The sequence below is a fragment of the Podarcis cretensis genome (assembly GCF_951804945.1).
Source record: "Podarcis cretensis genome assembly, chromosome: 1".
NCBI lineage: Eukaryota > Metazoa > Chordata > Lepidosauria > Squamata > Lacertidae > Podarcis > Podarcis cretensis.
This window is the reverse complement of record NC_137170.1, coordinates 89947615-89970633: the sequence shown is the minus strand read 5'-3', so window position 1 is coordinate 89970633 and position 23019 is coordinate 89947615. Positions and strand designations below refer to the sequence as shown.

The following is a 23019-nucleotide window of genomic DNA, read 5'->3' as shown; positions in this document are numbered from 1 at the left end:
TGTTTTTTCTTTGAGCGGGGTATGAGTGTGTATTTTTGAATCAGGTTAGTCAGATTGATACGTATGTTATTGGTGGATTCTGGTTGTTGTCTTGTTGGGCTGTGTATGTGATAAAGGGGAACCATACTGGGGTGAAGGCATCTTCTTCTATTTGTCCCTGTGTCAGTTTCAGTTTATTTGTTAGTTTTTCTAATAAGGCTGTTTCCCAAACTATTTGATACCACTGGTCCATGCTTACTCCTGACAGGTCTCTCCAGTGTCTGGCTAGGATGCTTCTGGCTGCTGAGAGTAATTATTATTATTATTATTATTATTATTATTATTATTAAATAATGGATAATGGATAATTTATTATTTATACCCCTCCCATCTGGCTGGGTTATAAGCTCTTTGTGATGTGAGTGGGCATTATTGTCTTGGAAGATGTTTAGTAGTTCTGGGGTGAGGTCTAATACTTGCTTAGTTATTTTGTGTAGTTCTTGTATGAGTGATGTCCAGAAGGGTTGGATTTTAGGATATACTCAGTACTATTGACAACTGAGTGGCGGTGGCTTTGCAGGGGGTCAGGCAAGACTCTTTTCTAGACCAACCTGGAGATGTCAGGATTGAACCTGGGACCTTCTGCCTGCTACTGAGCAACCACCCTTCTTTCATCAATCACTTTGACTGCAACACCATACAGCCATAGGAAGCATGCAGAAATCGGGGTAGTCATTGAAGACTTCTTCTCCCCATTCCCATGAATGTCTGGATCTAGACTCTTGAGCGTGCTTCCACCTTATTTAGTTGCTGAAGGTCAGGAGAGAGGCAAATCAGCAGGTGGCAATTTCTGTGGCATTTATATCATGGAACAATCAAGTTCTTGAAACATCCAGTGGAGGACTTTTTAATATCCATGTTGGGTTGTTTTTTTGGGTGGGTGGGTAGATAGGTAGATGTTTCCCCATTTGTGTATGTCATGTATTTAGTGTTGATGTTTTTATTGATGCTTTTTTATGATGTTCTTCTTGTGGATGGCTTTGGGATTTTGCACAGGAAACAATTCAGAAACAAAGTGGAATGGAATGGAATGGAATGGAATGAATGGATATAGTCTGTTTTCTGGATTCCTAGGTAGTGGAGCAGCTACCAGGCAGAATCTAGGTAGGTCTCTCAGAATGGCAGTGAAACAGATTGTTTTATGGCTGTTGTAAGGAGAAGAAAATGTTCTTCTCTTGCTACTATAACTTAATCAAAGGAATAGAGAGGGGTCATGGAGCAAATTCTTGAAACCAAATGCACGAGTTATAAATAAATATGCCTTGGCAAGCACAGAAGTGCCTTTGGAAAAGCCTAAAAAGGCTAGAATGAAATATTCCATTATTTTGAGTCCTTTTCAAATAAAAAAAGTCCTTGTTATTAACCTGAAAAATTTGAGAACAAGCTCTGCCATGGTCCTGTCTCCACTGTCTGGCTTGACAACTCCGTCCTCCCACCCAAACACACAGACGCACACACAATCCAGGACACACAAAACAATGTCTTCAGGAATGTAGAGAGAGATTTCAGCTGGAAAGGCTTGCCAGCATTTTTGTTCTTGCCTTAGTCAAAGGGCTGAGCTGGTGTTACGATCAGGACATCCCTTCGCTGTGTTTCTGCTGTGATCACTTGGCAGGGTTTATTGAGAGTCACCCAGTGCCAATTTGCTCAGATGCATCAATTACAGCACCCATCGCTCCGGAGCCTTTTTCTGTCCTTCTGTCCTAATTGTCAGATCCTGCGGGTAGCAATGCAAGCTGCTCTGGAGGGAGTGGGGTCCGGTGTATTGTTTGGGTTGTAGTGGTGTTCTCCTGTTGCCTGAGAGCATGTAGACAAAGGGGGGCAGGGGAGAGTTCTAGTTCACTTATCCAAGTTCACTTATCTTGAAACAATGACCATTTGATTTAATACTTCCTGGCTGCTTCCACACATGCTTCCTCAGAAGTAAATCCCACTGAATTCAGTGAGAGGTATTCCTGGCAACCAGGCATACTTTGGACAGTGGCAGCCTTTGTATGGAACACATTTCTTTGAGAGGGGCCATAGCTCATGCTTTGCATGTGAAAGATCCCAGGTTCAACCCCCAGTATCTGCAGTTAAAGAATCTCTCATCCCCATCCAAGGCCTTCGGCAGAGGTCTGATGCTGCCTTGAATGAAGTTGGCTCCTCTGGGTGAGTGCGAAGGACTGGGAAGAGACCCTGGGTCAGGGCCCTCTGATATCTCAAGCAGAGGTCTTGATGGGTTACTGGGCTAGATGTCTCAATGGTCTGACTTCCAGGACATTTCAGTCCTTTGGCGCTTCAGTGTTGCTGGACTAATGCATGGCTAATGGCCAAGGAGTCATAGTTCAGCAAAATCAGGAGGGTCAAAGGTTCCCCATCCCTGGGCTAGACTCACTACAGACTCACTACTTCTTGATAAAAGAAAATCCAGGCACACCAGGGAGTTTCTCACAATACCTCCTGTGTGCTGTTTTTCGGATGAGATATTGGAAGATAACTTCAGAACATCACGTAACTGTTTACAAGATTTTCATCTTTATATAAGGCTTTTGATGCACCAGTGCAATACAGAGTCCCTGCTTTATTGCCGTTTTTGGCCACAAACATTTCAGGTGTTTTTTTTTCAAAGTAGCTCTGGTCTGTGCTTCCCTCGTGTGGTGAGAATTAATATAGCAGCTGCTGCCATTTTTTAATTTTGTTTTAACATGGGATGCATCAACACGGTGTGTTTTTATTTTACCCACCATGTGCTCCTGACCCTTTTAAAGAATGGCACCAAGTTGCACAGTGTTGGAGATTCTGCGGGCTTCTTTGCAGTGCAACAAAATGCAGTGACTTATGCCAGCAACAGTGACATGGATAGATTTGTGAGGACCAGCCAGAGAACTCATAAAGTGAGCAAGCTTTTACTGGTAAGTTCACTTTCTTTCAGGCAGGAAGGTGGGAGGGAGAACAAAGGGCAATATTCAGCAAGGTTTTTTTGTGCTAGTGCAAGGATTGGTGCTAGTGCAAGGCGATTGCCACCTCTCCTTCCCCTGTGCTATCCCCAAATCTGCTCTGGAGGGTTGGACTAACTCTTAGAACAGTTGCAGGGGCAGGAGAGGGATGGACATGCTCTGTTGCAACAGGAAATAGCCTTACATAGAATACAACCCAAAGAGGTTTAACCCCTTGTATACTGTATTGCTGTATTATAGTATAAGTCAGCGGCGTAGCGTGGGTTGTCAGCACCTGGGACAAGGCAAGTAATTTGCGCCCCCTAACCCGTGGATTGCGCCCTCTAACCGCACACCTGGCACCCCCCCCCTCCACAGTGGGCGGCGACCCGGCAGCTCGGATCGGATTCGCACAGCCAGCACTGCAGTGAGAGAGAGTGAGTGAGCCAGGTAGGGGCAGAGAGCTGCGAGTGCGAGCGCCCCCCCAGATGTTGTGCCCGGTACGGCCAGCCCCCCCTGCACCCCCACGCTATGCCACTGGTATAAGTCACTTGGAGGCTGTTTCATTTTAGTAGTTGGCATCTAACGACTCCAGTCAATTAGCCAATATTGCAATGGGATGGAGAATGTGGCCTACAGTCTCAACAGCACAATCCTATATATGTCTGTCAGAAGTAAGCTCCATGGTCTTCTAGGGGCTTACTCTCAGATATAGGATTGCAGCCTCAATTAGACAGAGCTTTCTTTTTCCATGAACCTTCCATATGTTTTGGGCCACAGATCGCATACGCCTTTATGTTAGCCAAGCCGGCTGGAGTCTATGGGAGCTGTAGGCCCCAACAACATCTGGAGGGAGTCAGGTTGTGGAACATCATGCCCAGTGCAAAATAGATCGTGGGTCGCTGCAAGGCATGCTAGGTGAAGGAAAAAGGGGTGCTCTTCCATTGAAACCAGGAGAACCGCCAGACCCATCTCTAGGACTAATTTAAAAGCACATGTCCCTTGTGAGAGCAAAAATGAAGAAAAAGTGGCAGGTTGCTTGTTTTTAATAGGAACAAAATGAGAAATGCTCCCCTACTGATAAGTCTGTGGACAGCAAAATTGTACTTTCCATTGTGTTGGCAGGCATGGCACTTCTCCTGCAGTTGCCATCTCTGCTTCCTGATTTTAGGATACATTTGCATCTTTTGTGCAAAACAGAAGTACTTTATTTCAGAAATAGCAAAAACCACTGCTCTTCATGGAGAGGGGAAGAGGGAAGGGGTAACATTTGCCAGGCATAAAAACGCTGCTGATAAATGTGAGTTCCCTACATCAGAATTCAGAGTAGGGCTGAATGAACACGGTCTCTGACTGAAGCGGTCCGTGTTGCACATCACAAACTTGATTCTCAGTGTCTGGCTCATCATGAAGTAGATTTAGCTCTCACCTAGTCATATATGCAGCTGTGCCCTGCCCCATTCTCTTTGTAAGAGAATGGGCACCATTGTCTCCTCTGCAGAAAAGTAAAGGGCTGCAGTGAGGACGAAACCTGCCTGGAACACCACATCTCCTTGCAATCTGCAAGGCTTTTGTTCACACAATGGGCATTCTGCTACTTTCAAGTAAAGTCGAAAGATTCTCAGCTGGCTCCCTTAATAGAGGATGGGCAAATCACATTCATTCAGCACAAGTGCACTACACAGACATTCCCCAAGCCATGCACACAGGCTAACTGAATGCATAACTTTATTAAATAAATGCTTTGTCATAAGAAAAGACAAAGATCAAAGAGTAACATAAATTATAAGTTGAATAAATAGTATACAGCAATCTTCACTTTTTAATAAAATGTGAGATTCTTTTTTTTTTAAAGTACAAAATGCTAAACAGAGCAATTACACTCCTCATCCATTGTCAGTTTTTTCACAAACTGCTCCCCCCCGCCCCCCGCCGGTAAGAGTATGAATATTTTTTGTTTACTGCAAAAGAAAAAAAAATATCCACAGAGCTACTGTATGTATGTAAAGCTATTAAAAGCTACCGTAAAATGTGTAGTGAATAATTCTGCGTAATGATTAAAAACCAGGTAGGATACTCGGAATCATGTGTGTATTGTTAACTGTGCTACTGAGGGCAATAACTGCATTGTAGAAGAGCTGTCCCAGTGTTGTTGTGGGAGGGACTGAGAGTGGGTGGAGTTGGAAGTTGGGAGTGCTGCAAGCCCCCTTCTCCTCCCTGGGCATTATCTGGGATGCTCATACCAGGAAGGTGGCCTGGGACTGCAGTGACCTGTCAACTGCTGAAGTTATAGATGCTCTGTTGAAAGACAGAAAGAGAGAGAGAGAGAGAGAGAGAGAGAGAGAGAGAGAGAGAGATATGAAGTGGAGAAATAGTGCAATATGCTCTTGTACTAGTGGTTTCAAAATAAAACTGTCATCTGCAACAGTGACAAGGAATATCTCAGCTTGAAAGGAGGTCTTTGCTCCCCTGGATATTGTCGTTCGTAGGCTATGGTGACATCCACACTGTATATTTAAACCATGTCTAAAGCCTGTGGTTTCCTCCCCACCCCCCAAGAGAGTTGAGTGCTAGGTATTGCAGCTCTGAGAGCAAGAAACTTTCGTTTCCAGGATTGCAGGAAGCCATGTGATTCAAACATAGGATATGCATGTGACCTGCATCAGCTGCAGTGGGACCTTCTAAGACTTTAAAGATCTCTATATGCTCCTGAATCCCACTCACAAAGGTTGAAAGTGAAAGCTGCTTTGGAGATGAAAGGTATCTCACCAATTGCCTCCAAAACGTTCTCCACACTTTCCCTGTGCACAGTCTCTGAGATCAATGTCTCTGAAGGGGACTCCCCCACCGCGTTGTCTTTTAAATCTTTTTTCTCATCACCTCCCACCCTGATTCACTACTCTGGCAGGAAAGCTCTTTCTTAAAGGAAGTAAACTGGGTGAGCCTTTTCTCCTTGGTCAACAATGGAGATAGTATCCTTCTCTTGAGGTGGCATAACTTTCATCTCCTACCAATGGCAGCTGGAGTCTTTATGGGGGATCATGGGTAACTGAAGAGGAAAAGCGATTCAGGCACAGAGTCGCCAGCCAAAGGGAAGGAGGGAGATCTGTGCATTCAATGGCAAATATGCCATCTTTAAAGCTTATAACGTAATGGAATTGAGCACGCGTCAAAAAACATGACGGGTCATGTGAGTCACTCACCAGTAGCTTATGGTTGGGGGAGATTATTGAGAATGGCTTGCCAGAACTTGGCACTGTAACCAATGTAACACAAAAGGCTAATAGAAATGAAGGACTAGTAGGAGGGGTAAAGAACAAAGACTTATTCTAATAGCAGCTGCTATTAGAGTAATGAGGTTTCAGGACTTTTCTTCTAACAGGTTTTGTTTCCCCATAGTCTCTTATGCTATAGTGCCTTGGCATCTACAGGTTGGAAAGAGGTTCCTCTGCCTTTGACAGTTATAGGATCGTGAAGGTTTGTTGTTAGGTATGAATGAATGAATATGATGGATAAAGTAGTCCAAGTTCTCAGTCCTATTTCTAGCCATGTTCTACAGACTTTGGACTTCCCAAATGTTGTCACCAGCCTGTTTGCAAACACAGTTTCCCCTCTGCTCTTAGGAGGTGATCATGCAAAGGTGATCATACAAACTCTGCAAAGGTCATGCCAGTGCTTAGCTCGAGGCCTCTTGAGGGCACATAAAAATGTCAACCCACTTTTAAGGTCCAGGGTGGCAAGTTTAGCACTTTTGATGGGAGCATGGCTCTTTGGGAGCTTTCCCTTTGATGGAAGTGACACTCAGGTTTGGGAAGATTCCCTAGTCTGCTCTGCAGGGCCTGTCAGGAAAAGGGGTTGTGCTATTTTTAAAAACCCCTCCTCCCTGAGAACACTGGGAACTAGTATTCACTAGTACAGAGTACTGACACCTGTTTTTTTTTGGGGGGGGGGCTGCCCATGGACTTTTATCTATGCATGGGTACTAGCACCTCATTTTTTTTAACCAAAAAGAAAAGCACTGGCTTTGTAGGATTGAGACTGGGGCAGCTGCTTCCCTGCCTTTCAGCTGAGATTTTGAGTGCTGCTTTAAGAAATCCATGAAGGTTGATCTTCTAATGGTGAAAGTCTACATCAGCTTTGGGTTCTCCATACTTAAGCAGCAAGGATGAAAGATGTGCTCTTTCCTGGAAAATCAGCTGTGGCCAATGCACTTGGAATGGTTTCTGCTACTGCAGTAGCCAGCAAAGTTTGCAACCAGGTAATGGAACTCTCCTCAAAGGCATCCTTTGAGCTTATGAGAAAATCCTTTTACAATGTGAGCTGGCAGTTAGGTGGGAATATTATGTACTCCAAACCCCCTCACCTGTTTGCAATATCTGTACTCTGTGAGTGTGTGTGTGTGTGTGTGTGTGTGTCCAAGAGAAGTGGGAGATGAAGTGGCTCCCTCCATGCCCTGTTTACGGAGTAAGAAGGGATCTTATTTTCTATATAGGGAAAGGTTTTCAAGTTTCAGGAAATAATAAAAAAATACATATCAAGAAGGAAGGAAGGAAGTTAGGAAGGAAGGAAGTTAGGAAGGAAGTTAGGAAGTTAGGAAGTTAGGAAGTTAGGAAGGAAGGAAGGAAGGAAGGAAGGAAGGAAGGAAGGATAAAAGATGGTTTTGGTTGAAACCAGTCCAGGAGCACCAAGAGACTGACTCTACCAATTGGGGAGAGAAAAGGATTTTAGCAACATTCTTTCATCGTATGCAACTAAGGCTGCAATCCTTTACCCATTTACCTGGGAATAGGTCCCTTTGATCTCAATGAGACTTCTTCCTGAGTAGACATGTTACGGATTGCCCTGTAAAGATATATATTTACACCACACACTTACACTGATTTAGGAATCACTCCCTCCTTTCAGGGAACCGTAGGGACTGTAGAAAAGAACAGTCCTTAGGCTTCTTTGGCAAAAGCCATGACAATTAAATTGGTACAAAATCAGCATAACTTTGTAGTGTAAATTTCCCCTAATTTCTTATGTGCCCAGCACATCTCCTGCCCCTTTATTTGCTATGTAGATTATATGTGCACTCTGCTCCACTGTCCTTTCCTCCTTGTAAATCTTTTGACAATAGAGATTTGTTTTTAAATCCAAAGGGATTAAGTTCATCAGCCTCTTCACAACCCATAGTCATTCTACCATGGACCTTTCCCATGTATTCTTTAGACTTAGAGAAAGTGCACCATACGTGCCCTGGAGCAAGCAAAATGGATTCAGTTCTCACTTTTGGAAGATGACAGAATTCCCTCTTGCCTTTGTTCATACTGAACCTCATTTTTTCCAAAGAGATAAGAAGCCAATGCTGAGCTTTGCTGTGGCATAGATATCACCAGGTTTCATAGGACCACTTTGTCCCTCTCTGTAATGGCTACAATGGAGAAGTCTCCTGTATGAATTACCCCTGGAAATGTCAGGACCAGATTAAAGCCTTATATAATCTGTTGCGAGGACAGGGACCATGCAGCCCTCCAGTTGCTGCTGGCCTCCAGTTCCCATTAGCTTCAGCCAGCCTGGCCAACAGTCAGAGATGACTGGAGTTGTAGCCCAGCAACATCTGGAGAGCCCCAGGTTCCCCATTTCTGATCTACTGGCTTGGCCATTATGGTAGTTCGTTCTCAAGATACGCTTTATTTTTGGTGCTACCTTAGGTCTCCCCCTTTTGGAATACTGGCCATAATCCCAAGTGTGAACACCTAAGGGACCAATGCCCACCACTGGGGCTGTCCACACAATCTTCTATGGGGAAGGACAGATGCGGTCAGGACCTTTCGTTTACCAACCAAGTCCCAATACAAGTGATTTATCAGCCCAAAGGCATGAACCATGTTGAAAGCCTGAGAAGAAATGCTTAAACAATTTCTGTCCTTCTACTTTGTAGAAGACTTCAGGGACAGCCCAAATGTTGCACATGTGTGTCCTTCATGGAGATCAGGATTATGGCCATTGCTGGGGGGGGGGGGAGCATCTCAGGTCGCCTATAGCAAGGCAACAAGGGCACTGCCCCTCCTTTCCATCATTACCACAGATTTGCTCCCATACCCAGTTCACACACTTGTTGACACAGAAGCACAATTACCACCTTGGTAAGTATAGAATTTCTAAAAGGGACCATGATGCTCCTTCTGTCCTACAAGCTCTCTTGACTGACATAGATGATCTTTTTGCCAGGGAACTGGGAAAGAGCTACCTAACTAGGGGTACATTGTTCAGATTGCATTGTCAGCAGAGCATCCAAGGACTTATCCAGTTTAGGAAAGAGGCACAGCCAAATAATCCAACCCAAATGCAGGTAGTAAACAACAAGGCATTTCTACCTTTCCACATGCTAAATCAGGGTTGTGGGGAAAATGGGACTTAGGCTCACCCATCATGATAACAAATGTTCCAGTCAAAGCACAGTTCGGCCTTCTGTTACACAGGAGCTTGTGGTAGGTTTAGCTTTCATTCGGAGGAGAAAGGGTAAAAGTCTCATCACTGCTGCCAAAGCCCAGGGGAGGGGATAACTGGAATATCTAGCAGTCATTTACACTTTCCAGAAAATCTGGATCAAAGATGGAGGTGAAAGGATGGAGTGGGCTTTGTTTGCAATGTTGAATTTTGGGGTAGGAATTCCACCCAGATGATAAGACTTTTTACCTTGGAAGGATGTGTGTGTGTGTTTGTGTGTGTGTGTGTGTGTGTGTGTGTGTGTGTATGTTTCCATCTCCATATTTCCTTGTCTCTGCACAAAAGGATGGGTGTTTGCACATAGAAATGTGGAGAAATCTCCCCACCCTGCTCTCTTCTATAGAAGACAAATCAAATCTCCATAGAGCCAATCTGTGGATTCCCTGATCCAGATTTTCTTGGCCAGTTCTCACATCTCTGGGAAGACCCCAATGGTTTGTTGGCTTTCATCTTTGTTCTAGAGCTGATCTGAACACTGCTGGCAGTGAAGGGGGTGATAGATAGAAGAAAAACCCACCACAGTCACTTTCATGCTGTAGCCATTCTGCCAGGATGATTCCTCATTTCCCTTTCTTCTGTGCTTAGTAATGCATGTAGCATGTTGTGGGTGTCCTCCTGGTTCTCCTACCAACAGCGCTCTTTTCTGACGCTCAGCAGGCAGTGTGAGCTTTCTCATCTGCCTGCAAGCAAAGCCCCCAGTCCTCTCTCTGTCTCTCTCCATGCTTCTGATTAGTATGTTGTCCAGAAGTGCTTGCAGCCCACCACACCAGTGTCCTCGACTCCTTTGTGTCCTCTTCCAGGAAATCACCATGGGTTCCATTTCTTCTGCACCCTCAAGTGGATTGCATGTTTCTTAATGGCTACTATTTTGGTGATTTTCCCCTAATGCTAGTGACTTTGGATGGGTAATCCTTTTTCTCTCTCCCACTTGTCATTTTCTTGCATTCTCATTCACCATCCTGAGCATAGGAAAGATCCTTGTCATGGCAATGTCCATGGAGACATACTGAGGAGTTTAAAAAATGTTAAACAATATATATTTTTTAAAAAATGGCTTTAGTGGCATGCCCAAGCCTGGACATGAAAGTTGTCAAATTATTGGATTCTGCGGGTGATTTTTTTATTTGTTTGCATAGCTGCTTCTTTCCTGGCGGAGACTGACAGTGGCACAACAGGCAGAAATTAAGCAGGTGCAGCTTTTTTCCAGCACAAAAGATGTACTTATGGGGACAAATTAATATGTACTGAATTTCTGCCCGCCATGCAGCAATTTCAGAGTCTCTTTCAGGAAAAAAAGGACTCAACCTACTCTCAGTCACTTCATAGACATTGAAAGATGGCAAAATAGTTTCCTTAGCTGTGGACTAGATTTACAAATCTAGTGTGCATGATTTTATGAATCATGTTTCAACTGCTTCGTATTGTCCTTGCTCAGGGCAATGATTTAGTATATGTGAGTACAATAATAGGAGTCATTTCCCCTGTCCTCACCTTTACATTAAAGGGTAGAGAGTGATAATAATTGCTCAGCATTGTGTGGATATCCACAGGTCAGTTTACATAATTGACAACAAGAAAAATATGCTTTAAGTGCCTGCAGGATACCTGACATGCTATTGCTTCCGCTTGGGTCATGATCCTGCAAATACACAAACCTGAATGCCTTTGATTTACACAAGAATCTGCATAGAGGTTTGTGGGGCTTCTTACATGATTGGAGGTCAAAGGACTCTTCTTGGAAGAATGGGGACTTGTTCAACAAAGAGTAAACATGTGCACCACAGCTGTATTTACACAGGAGAGGGATGGACAATGACACCTCAAATAATCAGGTCAAACCTCTTACTTAACTGCCCAGGGAAACAGTCCCTGAAGAATTTTGATTTTTAACCAATGGCTTCACTTCACCCTGCTGTAGGTTCTGATGTTCTCTGATCTATTTGATTTTTATTTGAAAAGAAAATAAGGGAGAGAGAGCAAATAAAACCTTAGCCCTGGGGGGAAGGAGTAGAGAAATGACAACACTGAAAAAAGAACCTTGACAGAATATATATATATATTATGTCTGTGTGGATTGAAATAGTGAGTGGCCTGTTTGTCCTAGGATTCTGCTGGTTAAACTAGGTACTTCCCAAAATCTTAAGGTTTCAAACCCACTAAAGTAAAAAAGGGGGAGGGGAAGAAAACAAAAACAAAATTCAAGTGCTTCTGAGAGCTTCCTACATTGGTGCTGTCTGGGCGGCTGGATGACGATACTTTCAAGCATGGAGGCCTACAGAGTTATCTTAGAGCCATGTCCCAAGGGAGGTGGTGGCTGCCTTGTCATCTTCATCTTCTGCCTCCTTCCTTCCTTCCTTCCTTCTCTATTTATCCATTTATTTGGCTTCAAAGTGTTGCCTTTTCTTTAGTCTCTGCCATTGCCATTGAGAGAAGTTGATGATAATAACCGTAGATTCCGAGGTCCTCAGTTTCTTAAAATGAGATGAAAGGAATCAGTCTCCTGGGCACGTCGTGAGGTGTGGGTGGGTAATGGGTGGGTGGGGGAAAGGGCTCTGGCAGGGAGAGGCAAAGAAGGATAATTCACTCAGTGTTGGCACTGTCAAAGTTGTGACACTGGAGGTCTCCGGCTACGTAATCCGTTCCCGGCAGCTTCAGTCCGTACTTATCCACACACCAACACAGTCCACGTTTTCGGCCCCGAGATGGCTTGCACTGGAGAGAGGAGGACGAAAAGGGTGGAGAGTGAGTGGAGGACGTCTGGGATGGTCACACCTCCCCTGAGAGGAAGACATCCCCTGCCCACCTTGGAGGAAGTTAACCTGGGAGTTAACCAGCTGGCCTGTTGGTTAAGGCCTTAACTAGACTAGAACCCCAAATAAGCGCAGTTTGCTTCTGGGTAAAGGTGTGGGAGAGGTGGAAACCAGCCTAGCCTGCTCCTTTAACTGCAGCTTAATCTGAAGAAATAAACTTTTTCCAGCATGGATATGATGAGCATCATCACTTGCAAATTTTGGTGGATCAAGATGTAGGTTAAGGCAATTAAATGTGGGCAATTGTCCTGTAGGGTTGCTTGGGTTCCTAACTACACATGATGCTAATGGTGTCACTTGCAATCGTATTTTTTTTTTTATTCATTTAATCACCTCCTGCGCCACATAATGCTTGGCTCATACAGAGCATAAATCCACAGGCCACAACCTTGGTTCAGACCAGTGTTCTTCAACTTTGGATCCTCAGACGTTGTTGGACTACAACTCCCATCATTCAAAGCTCACAACAACACCTCCTGCCAGCCCTAATGGGTAAGTGAGCTTTGAATGATGGGAGTTGTTGCCCACCAACACCTTGAGGGCCCAAGGTTGAGGAACACCAGTTTAGATTTTGTGGTGAAATAACTGTTAGGAGACTGGGTCAATTGACTCGAAGCTGTTTGATGGGGAAGAGTCCCTGCTGTCTGTACCCCTGGACCACAAGGCAGAGCTTGACTCCAAGCAGAGCTTCTACCTGTTTTCTCTTGTAGAAGCCTTTCCTGTCACAGTTGGGAAGGTGGACGGCACGGGGGATCATGCGCTGGCTTGATTTGAGCTCCTGCAGCGATGCCTCCATCTGTCTACGGCAAGGGCCCTGAAAAAAGAGGAGAGAAAGCAATCAGGTGCTAAGGAGGATGAAGCACTGAACTCCTAAGATAAGGTCAGATTAAGCAGAATTCATTAAGATTAGTAGTGTTTTCTGCATGCTTATCTCAGTGAGGATGTGCAGATTGAGCCAAGGGGCAAGCACATAGGCAGTGGTAATAGTGGTGAGGCAATGGGCACACACACAGAGCATCTTAGCCTTGCAGAACCTGGAACTGGCACTGCTTGGAGGAAACCAGCTTCATTATGTGGTGGGTGGCTGAGCACATGAAGGTGGGTGGAGGGAAGAGTCACTATGCAGAATGGGCTTTAAACTAGCAGCTAGAATTGTGCCCGCCAGCTCCATGTTTTCCACTTATCAATATCCCTCTCTAACCACCCTCTACCAGCATGGCAGTTATGGTGGGAACATAGATGGTAGGAAGAGGGGAGGAGACAAGACATGGAGCAAGAGAATGAAGGGCAAGGGCATATGTGGTACAGGGAAGGACCACACTTACCAGTTCAAACTCTGGCCTCAGCTCAGGGGCAGCAACGCGAGGGTGTGCCGTGTTTTCTGCCCCACCAACGAACTTGGATAAAGTCAGCTTCTTCCTGCGATCCTTCCTCAGGGCCTCTACCTTGGACTCAGGGAGACGCACGTGTCCCTTGTTCCTGTGCGGTTTGGAAGGGTAGGTCTCCTCTGCCATTTCTGAGGTGGTTGGGTCCTCATGCTCTCGGGATTCTCTGTCTGAATGGGAGAAAGCAAGAAAAAGAGTTGCTTCTTGGACTTCCATCCATTTCCTTGAGCCACAGCGTCCTTCTTTGCTCGTTGCTTTCGTAACAGCAGTCTCAAGATCCATAAAATGCACCATCTGTATTTGTGGAACACATGAAGCCCACATTCTGAGAAACCTCACATATTGTCAGGGACTGGACAGAGGGGGAATGGTGGGAAGCGCCTCCTCAGCCTGGCCCTTCTAGAGGAGGACAGTATAGATTTACAACGGTGGCTTTTGGGAGGTCGTAGCTCAGAGGCAGATGAGGTGAAAAGCTGGTAAATAATGGGAGAGGAGCAGGAAGAGGAAGAAGCATCAGGGGAGAGACAGTTGACAGACTCAGTGTCTTTAGAAAACATTCCAGATCCCTCTTCTCCCAGAACCCGGCGGGCATTGAAAGGAGAAGAGTTTTCATGGGCTAGCTGGTAGAATTCACTTTGGCAGGTGCATGAAATGTTATCTTTAGTTGGAGCATGTGGGTGAAAAGTGGAGAAATATGTGAAGAGTGGGATCATATGGCAATGAGATGCAAAAAGGGAGGAAAAATGGGGGGGGGATAAGGATGATATGTTTCTGGATAATATGTTTTGTTTTAATTTTGAATAAAAAAGTTATTAAAAAAAGGAAACTGTTTAAATGATATTATAACAGCCCAACCTGCTATAATCCAAGGTTGCTGAACACAGTGTTGCTTTTCCAGGGTGACTAAACTACAGCGCATTGTACCACGACCCTGTTGCCAGAATAGGAATCAGACAGCAGAAGACAGGATAATCTGGGTTCCCAGGGTTATTTTTTTGGAGGTGGAATGTGCTAAATTTGATAAATTCCCAGCTCTTGCTACTGCCACAGTTATTAGTGGAAAGGTTATATTAAGTGCCAAACTGAATGCATCCAAACGAAGAACTCACCAACTGTTGCATGGCAGGAATATAGCCTACTGTACCAAGAGAAGAGCCACACCCATTACTCCACCCACTTGCCTCTGGCCCTGCCCACCCCTAGCATGTGCTGCCCACCCCTCAGATGGTTGACAGGAATGTGGCCCTCAGGTTGAAAAAGTTCCCTACTCATGATGGCTCACATTCAGGCTTGTTCACAAGAAGAGTTTCCTTGGCATATGCCCTGGGAGAAGCAAGCGTCATTTGCTTTTCAGTGGGCAGCAACAATGCTCCGCTTCTGGAACTTAATGTGGAAGAGTGAGGCCCTCATTAAAGAAAAGCTTGTGGTGCTCCATACAAGGTCAAAAGAGACATTACAAGGTATAGTCCCCTGAGTGAAGAGATGTAGCAGATTTGTTGCCTGGCAAGGACTCTCCAAGGGGTGGGGTGGAATCCTCTCAGTAACAGCGGATCTTCTCAGCTCTCAGCAGTAAACACTCTGGCAGACTGTGTGAGGGGCCAAAACATACCCAGGGGCAGCAAGTGTCCTGTTGTTCGCATGCAGCAGACTATACTGAAATCTGTCACTAAGCCTCAGGCAAGCTGATGGCAGTCAAATGTCTTGACATTTGTAGTCTCCTCCTCAAATGCATACATACATTAAGCAGCTGAGTGGGAGGGGGAAATCTCCCCCTCTCCTTTCCAATCAAGCAGTTTGCTAGCATTTCAAATAAATCTGAATTCCACCAGAATTTTGAAATATATGTACAGGGGTCAAGTGCAAATTCCCACTTTTGTGTGTGTGTGTGGGGGGGGGGTTGAGACTTCCCCCTTAAGTTTTTATTTTTTAAAAAAATCTTTGTACACCTTCAAACAGTGTTCAAACATGCTAATATTTTCTTGTCTTGGTGGCCCCATTTTGGCTGCAATCTTATTTGCACACCCCACTCAAGTTTGCTATTAAAGAAGCAACGGTCAAGAGTCACCAGTGCTATCTAGAAACATTGAAGGTGATGGTGGCCAACCTGATGTCTCACAAAGTTTACAAGCAGGCAAAAGGCTGGTAAAAGGTAAAGGTACCCCTGCCCGTCAGGGCCAGTCATGACCGACTCTAGGGTTGTGCGCTCATCTCGCTCAAGAGGCTGGGAGCCGGCGCTGTCCGAAGACACTTCCGGGTCACGTGGCCAGCGTGACGAAGTTGCATCTGGCGAGCCAGCACCAGCGCCGCACACAGAAACGCCATTTACCTTCCTGCTAGAAAGCGGTCCCTATTTATCTACTTGCACTTAGGGGTGCTTTCGAACTGCTAGGTGGGCAGGAGCTGGGACCGAACGATGGGAGCTCACCCCACTGCGGGGATTCGAACCACCGACCTTTCAATCAGCAAGTCCTAGGCTCTGCGCCACCCGTGTCCCTCAAAAAAAAAAAAAAAAACTGCTGGTACCCATCCCCTATTAATCCTCAGTGTCTGTTCACAAAAGGTGATGAATATTACCTTTCAGGGTATCTTAGGCCTGGGTAGCAGCCACTCATTTATCCTCCATTTATTTATTTAATCCTTGCAGACATCAATTTATGCATGTGGCCTTTCCCACCTTCTTGTGGCAGTGCATTCCCCAGAGAAAATCCACCCTGCCTCCTATACTCTGTGTGTGTTCAAACTCTCTGATCCTAGCCAATATGATCTTATTAACAGATGGTCGCTTTTAGAGCTCCAGCACAGTTATATATAGGAACGACTTGGTGACAGCCTATACTTAGCTCACTTGTGACCTTTAATACAGCCCTTAGAGCAAAAGAAGGCTATTTTTAGCTCCAAATTTCAATAAAGTCCTAACCCCACAGAGACTATGGAATCCTGCACTGCCCATTTCTACCAGGCCACCCAGGGCAGCTGAGAGATTAGGGTGGTCACAGGAAAACGATTAAAAGGAAGCACAGAGTGGAAGAAAGGAAGGGCAGAAGCTTGGCTTTGTCTGCACCCAGTCTCCTTAAAGCTTTCAACAACTTCAAATCACCCTGGAATCTGAGCTGTCACAGATGACCCACTTGGTGCTAAGCTTGTGTTGGCAAGCTTGCTATTACACCTCTTCCAAGAAGACCCTCTCTCCAGTCTCCATCTATGGGCACTTAATCTAGAACAGATCTCTCTCACCATATTTAAGAGGCCAATCCTAAAAATCCTTATCCAGATGTAGAAGTGAAGTGTCATTGGTTAAAGACAGGGCTTCCTGGAAAGTACTCCATACTTTACCATGCAGTCCTAAACATAAGGACTAGGGAATAAGTCCTTGGAGGGGTTGGTATCCTGAGGACACAAATGCACCCTGATAGAGCAGAGGAGGCAGCTGCATGTGAACATCACCACCTGCCCTTTCCCCCACTGCTGTACCGTGAACCCCAGGTCCTGCTTGTGAGATGAGAGGTGACAGGGGTGAGGGTGGGGCAGGCAGCTCTCCCATCTCCTGTTGCATATGGGGACACGGAGGTTCAGCAATGTTCTCCAGCTTGCGATTTGACAGCTTGCAGCTCAGTTGAACCCAATGGGAATGAGCTTTTGAACAATTACCTAGAATTAGGCTATTAATCTTTTTGTTGCTTCACACAAATCACACCAATTTTTGTTCCTAACACACCAAATAGAGGTTCTGACTCTGCTGCAAATTTAAGATGTTCCTTTTGGTTGGTAGTGCTGTGTAGAGATGGGCAACCTGTTGGGTGCTGTTGGACTCCCAAGCTCCCATCAGCCCAGTAGGGCTGGGACTCCCAAGCTCCCATCAGCCCAGCAGGGACTCCCATCCCAGCAGGGCCAGCAGTCAGAGTTGATGGGAGTGGTGGCCCAACCACATCTGGAGAGCTGTTACTGAGAGGATTCCACCCCACCCCTTGGAGAGTCCTTGCCAGGCAACAAATCTGCTACATCTCTTCACTCAGGGGACTATACCTTGTAATGTCTCTTTTGACCTTGTATGGAGCACCACAAGCTTTTCTTTAATGAGGGCCTCACTCTTCCACATTAAGTTCCAGAAGCAGAGCATTGTTGCTTCCCACTGAAAAGCACCTCTTGCTTCTTCCCTCACCTATTCAATCCAATCCATACCATCTCCTGTATGGACCCTATGCATGCTGCTTCAGTAGACAACACTGCTTAGGTTACATAGAGATGAAGCTCAGGCCAAGACATGTAACGTTAGAGGCTTAATACTCAATGAGGTTGTTTCATCCACTGCTGCATTTTAAGCCACATTTCTACATTGCTGCAGAGAGAGGGATGGGGATGTCTTTACTCAATGCTCATTAACTGTTTTTTTTTAACCCACACCTGCAACTCCCTCCCAAACACCTATTCATGAAGCTGTTATCTGCACACGTGCAATGGCTGCCAAAAATGTGCACACCTCAGGTTAAGAGCAAAGTGAATATTGTGTTCATTTTCAAATCGGATGGAAGCTGGTTTGAAGAAAAACGCATCAAAAAGGACAGCTATGGATTGTGGCTAAGGTCATGTGCACATGACTTCAAACACCAGCGGTGGGAGCGAGCTGGAGCCAGAGTAAGTGGGTGGAAATGCTGTTGAAGCATCATGATCCAAAGATCTGTCGTCAGGTCTGCAGAAACACTACTCAGGGCAACAGGTGTGCATCCTGCTTTGGTGAAATAGGTACCTTTGCCTGGCTTCCTCCCCTCTTCGTCCTATGAAGGATACATATCAAAATCCTCTACCCCTTAACCCATGGATGGGAGATGTTGCTGGACTACAGCTCCAGCCCTGACTATTGGCCATGCTGACTGGGGCTGATGGGAGTTGGAGGCTAACAGCTTCTGAAGGGATCAGGGGTTTCCTTCGAACCTGTCTTAACTTCACCAATCACTTCAGTATCAGCACTAGGCCTGAGATTCTTGTCAGCTCCTGTCTCCAGAGGACAAAGGACCAATCAAAAGTACTGGTTCAGTGTATTATTCTGCTTTTCTGCTTAACGTATGGACATGTGTTTTTAAAAAGCCTCAGCTCACATCTAAGGGGGGGAAATACTTAAGGCTCCTTGTTGCTTGTCTGTACAGTGGTACCTCAGGTTAAGAACTTAATTTGTTCTGGAGGTCCGTTCTTAACCTGAAACTGTTCTTAACCTGAGGTATCACTTTAGCTAATGGGGCCTCCTGTTGCTGCCACCGTGTGATTTCTGTTCTCATTGTGAAGCAAAGTTCTTAACCCGAGGTACTATTTCTGGGTTAACGGTGTCTGTAACCTGAAGCGTCTGTAACCCAAGGTACCACTGTAGAGGAAGGGTGGCTAAGCTGTGGCTCTCCAGATATTGTCGAACTATGATTCTCGTCAGCCCCGGCCAGTATGGCTGATGGTCAGGAATGGTGGGCACCATTTGGAGGCCCAAAAGTTAGGCTTTTTATTTTGCCATGGGTGTGGCATAGGAAGAGTGAAGCACAGCTATAAGCACCACCTCCTTTATGTCTATGGTCACATTCCTTCACCAAGTAAGTCCTTTTCTAGTGCCTAGAAGCAATCTCTCCACCTTGGCTGCAATATTATCCATTGCCCCGAAGAGGGCACCAGCAGCGCACGTATCAGCCCGGGAAATAGAATCTGGGCACACAGATAAGTTATAAATTACAGAAAGTATAAACAATTCTTTAAACCTGGAATTTGTCAGCAAGCCAGGGCAGGAAAGTGCTGGCCAGGTTCTAATTCCTTTTGGTAATCAGAGGGGAGATATGAGCAGCCACAGGGGCGGTCAGTGAGTGGGGAGAAGATCAGAAAGGGGGTGCTAGTGTGGTGGGGAGAAGGTTACTAATGCCCTGAAATATATAGCACACTATCTCTCATTCACCCCTCGTGTGTCTTAGATCTTCTTTCACTTTCCCCATGCTCAGGTGGCAAGTCATTGAGTCCAGCATGCAGCCGGGTGACCATAAACATAAGAACACAAGACTGGCCCTGCTGGTGCAGATCAAAGATCCACCTACTCCAGCATCTCATTGGAACAATGGCTAGGCAGACGCTTCTTTCCCCACATCCAAAAACTTGATCCCTGGCTGTGCAAGAAGGAAATTATTTAGCCCAGTGGTTCCCTTGTGAGTTTAGCTACAGTACAACCAGATGTAGCCAATATGGTGCCTGCAGATGTAGTTAGACTGCAGCTCCCCCCAACCCTGGTTACTCGCCATGTTGGATGGGGCTGATGGAAGTGGAGCCCACCAATATCTAGGCAGCGCTATCTTGGCTAGCTCTGCATGAGAAGTCATGCCCACAGCAGCTATCAAGAGAGCCACTGCTGGGAAAACCAACAGTGGCTTTGGGCTGGTCTTAAAATTCAGAATGAAATGATAGAAAGCTGAGGCAGAAGAATGCAATGTATACTACCCATTGCAGGTGGCAAATATATCACCTGCCATGTAAAAACTCCCCACAAGTAGAAAATTATTACATCAAGGACAGCAGTTCTAACTTGCTGTGGTGCTGAGTGCTAATGACTCAGACGTGATCCTTCAGCTGAATTCCATTCCATTCTACCATTCCGATGCCCCTTCACGTCATTCTGCTGCATGGGTAGACCCAGTCCTTTATCTAGACCCTGCAATATTACAATTGCCTCATCTAGGCTGGGTATGGAAGAGATGCAAACTCCTGGTTTTTCACATAGTAAATGCAATTAGCATACAACAACCTGTTCATTTTAAATCTCCCCATGCAGTGGTGCTAGGGGTGGCCAGATGCAAAAAGAAGGCAGAGCTTCTGCACCTTTACTAGTTGTGCAGAAAAGAGAATTGCAGGAAATTCTATTAAAGATGCAGGAGTTCTGTTCTCTTCTGCATTTCAGCACCCTAAAGACAGGGAAAGGTTGTAGATACTTTTTTAGAAAATGCATTTCAGAAAGAGAAATATGGGGAAGCATAGAGATTTGCAAGAATAGGGGTTTGCAACCTGATCAAGCTGGCTTTTTCAGTTGTAAGAAAAGCCCTGCTAAATCAGACCAAAGGCCTATCTGTCTCCAGCACCTCGTTTTCACAGTAGCCAACTAGACACACATGGGATGCCCACAAGGAGGATGTGAGCACAATGGCCATCTCCCACTTGCATCCCCCAGCAACTGGTATTTAAAGGCAAGATCCTGAAGGTAGCACATAGTCACCGTATGCCGAAGCATTAGATTTGGATGCAATGGCAACTTTAGTTGCTATTGCTAGGAGTATATGTGTGTGCATCTGCACATGCATTGGTGATACCAAAATTCAGTTTCAACCTTTCTTTTGGATCCCTGCCTCACGCAGCTTGCCAGTGGAGGGGGAAAAGAGAGATCGCAAGCAAAGGACATCCTGCAGTTTTCCATGGATCTCTGTGCATACACTGAGCAGGCGTCAGCTTTTGAAAGCAAGAAGAAACCTCAGCCAGGTGGCAGGCTTAGCTGCAAACTGGTTCGACTGGTTGAAATTTAGCCGGCTTAGCAACTCTTGGTGGTCTCTGTCTGTAGGAAAATCTACGAGACATCTATCATTTATAGTGGAAATGGGGTGGGGGCGGGGAAGGAAAAGGGTAGCGGTGATGGTGGTGAGGAGAAACTCAGATATTAAAGGCTGCCTGGAGTTGAAGGAACGGAGAGCTGGAATTCTGAAGGGCAGAGGTCTCTTCTCCTTTCCTCTCCCTGCACAGAAGCTTGGTAGGATTATGCAGGGATCATATGTCCCTCGGCTAGAATGCAGAGGAGCGGGTTGCATCCGGTGGAGCAAACACACTCGGCCTGGGCTGTGTCACCGATACTGCCGATACCTGATTCCCCGACTGGTTCTCAAGGCTCACTCAAACTGCCTGAACCTGAGCTGCCCCTCCAGCTGGGCTTTCGCACGACGCTCACTTGATGCAATCAGGATCCACCACCTACGTCAACCACACATTAGTGTTTTCTAAACAATCTTTGAGGTCCTCCTCTCCTTTGGTAAGTAAAGGTAAGTCGTGCCAGTCGTACCGGCCAGTCGTGACGGACTCTAGGGTTGCGCGCTCATCTCGCTCAAGAGGCCGTGAGCCGGCACCGTCTGAAGACACTTCCGGGTCACGTGGCCAGCGTGATGAAGTTGCACTGGTGAGCCAGCACCAGTGCCACACACGGAAATGCCGTTTTACCTTCCCGCTATAAAGTGGTACCTATTTATCTACTTGCACTTAAGGGTGCTTTTGAACTGCTAGGTGGGCAGGAGCTGGGACCAAACGACGGGAGCTCACCTTGCTGCGGGGATTCGAACCGCCGACCTTCCGGTCAGCAAGTCCTAGGCACTGAGGTTTTACCCACAGCGCCACCTGCGTCCCTTCTCCTTTGGTACTTTGCTGTTAATCTCCATGTACCACCAACCTCTTGCCACTCCAGCCTGGATGGAAGAAGAGTCCCTAGGAAATCTGCAATGGCTTTGAGAGGTGCATAAAAAGGCAACATGGATTTTATTATTCAGCACTGCAGGCAAAAGAAGAGGGGATGCCTCTGAGGTGGGACAGCAATGGTGCCTCTCCCCGCCTGGTCAGGGCTCGTACGTGACTCAAGTCTGGTCAAGTTCTTTGGCATCTGGGGCAAAAAACACTCCCTGGGTGTGGACAAGATGCTAAACCTATTGAATTTGGTATATATATTGCAGTTGACTGCAGGAATAAATACGGTAGTTTGGTAAGACCACTTAAGGTTTATTATCCCTGGCAAACAAAGCCATTCTGAGGACAAGTTAATATGTGGCTTTCATGGAGTCATGAGGTTAACAAAAAGGAAAGTAATACTAACGCAACAAGAAGAAGGAAGAAGTAAAGTCTGAGGAGACACACTCAACATGACAATGAGTGGTTACTCAAGACGGAATAAACAAGGCGACAAATAGGTTGGATTTCTGTCTATCACCCACCCACTGATTCAAGTTGCTTTACACCAGGGATGTCCAACAGGTCGATTGCAATCTACTCGTAGATCCCTGGGAGGTTTTGGTAGATTGCGGTCGATCGCTGGGTAAAATAGAATCTGTCACCCTCGCTCTGCCCTCCATTGTTGCATGCTCTGCAGAAGAGAAGGCGGAGTTTACTCATTGAGGCTCTTTGTTTTTGCAGCGATCTGTCGGTGAGTGGCTGTTCATTTTTCTTCCCTGAAACCCTTAAAAACAGGGCTTTCCTCCTTCCTAAAAAAGCTCAACAACTTTGACCTGAACCCCCCAAAAACAGGGGTAGATCACTGCCAGCTTTTAATTCTGTAAGAAGATTGCAGTCTCTTGGGAGTTGGCCACCCCTGCTTTACACTAAGCCAAGCCAAACCAC

General features: G+C 45.8%; 1 protein-coding gene across 1 annotated transcript in view; it reads right to left on the bottom strand.

The window, feature by feature from the left end:
• Window positions 1-4668: 4668 nt before the first annotated feature.
• Window positions 4669-23019, bottom strand: part of IGFBP5 (insulin like growth factor binding protein 5) — a 43486-nt gene continuing 25135 nt past the window's right edge. Inside the window, exons 2-4 of the mRNA XM_079969445.1 lie at window positions 13585-13814; window positions 12954-13073; window positions 4669-12161 (exon numbers count right to left, since the gene is read on the bottom strand). Of these exons, the coding sequence (XP_079825571.1) occupies window positions 12030-12161; window positions 12954-13073; window positions 13585-13814 (482 nt within the window). The 3' untranslated portion in view covers window positions 4669-12029. The remainder of the gene's footprint in view (window positions 12162-12953; window positions 13074-13584; window positions 13815-23019) is intronic.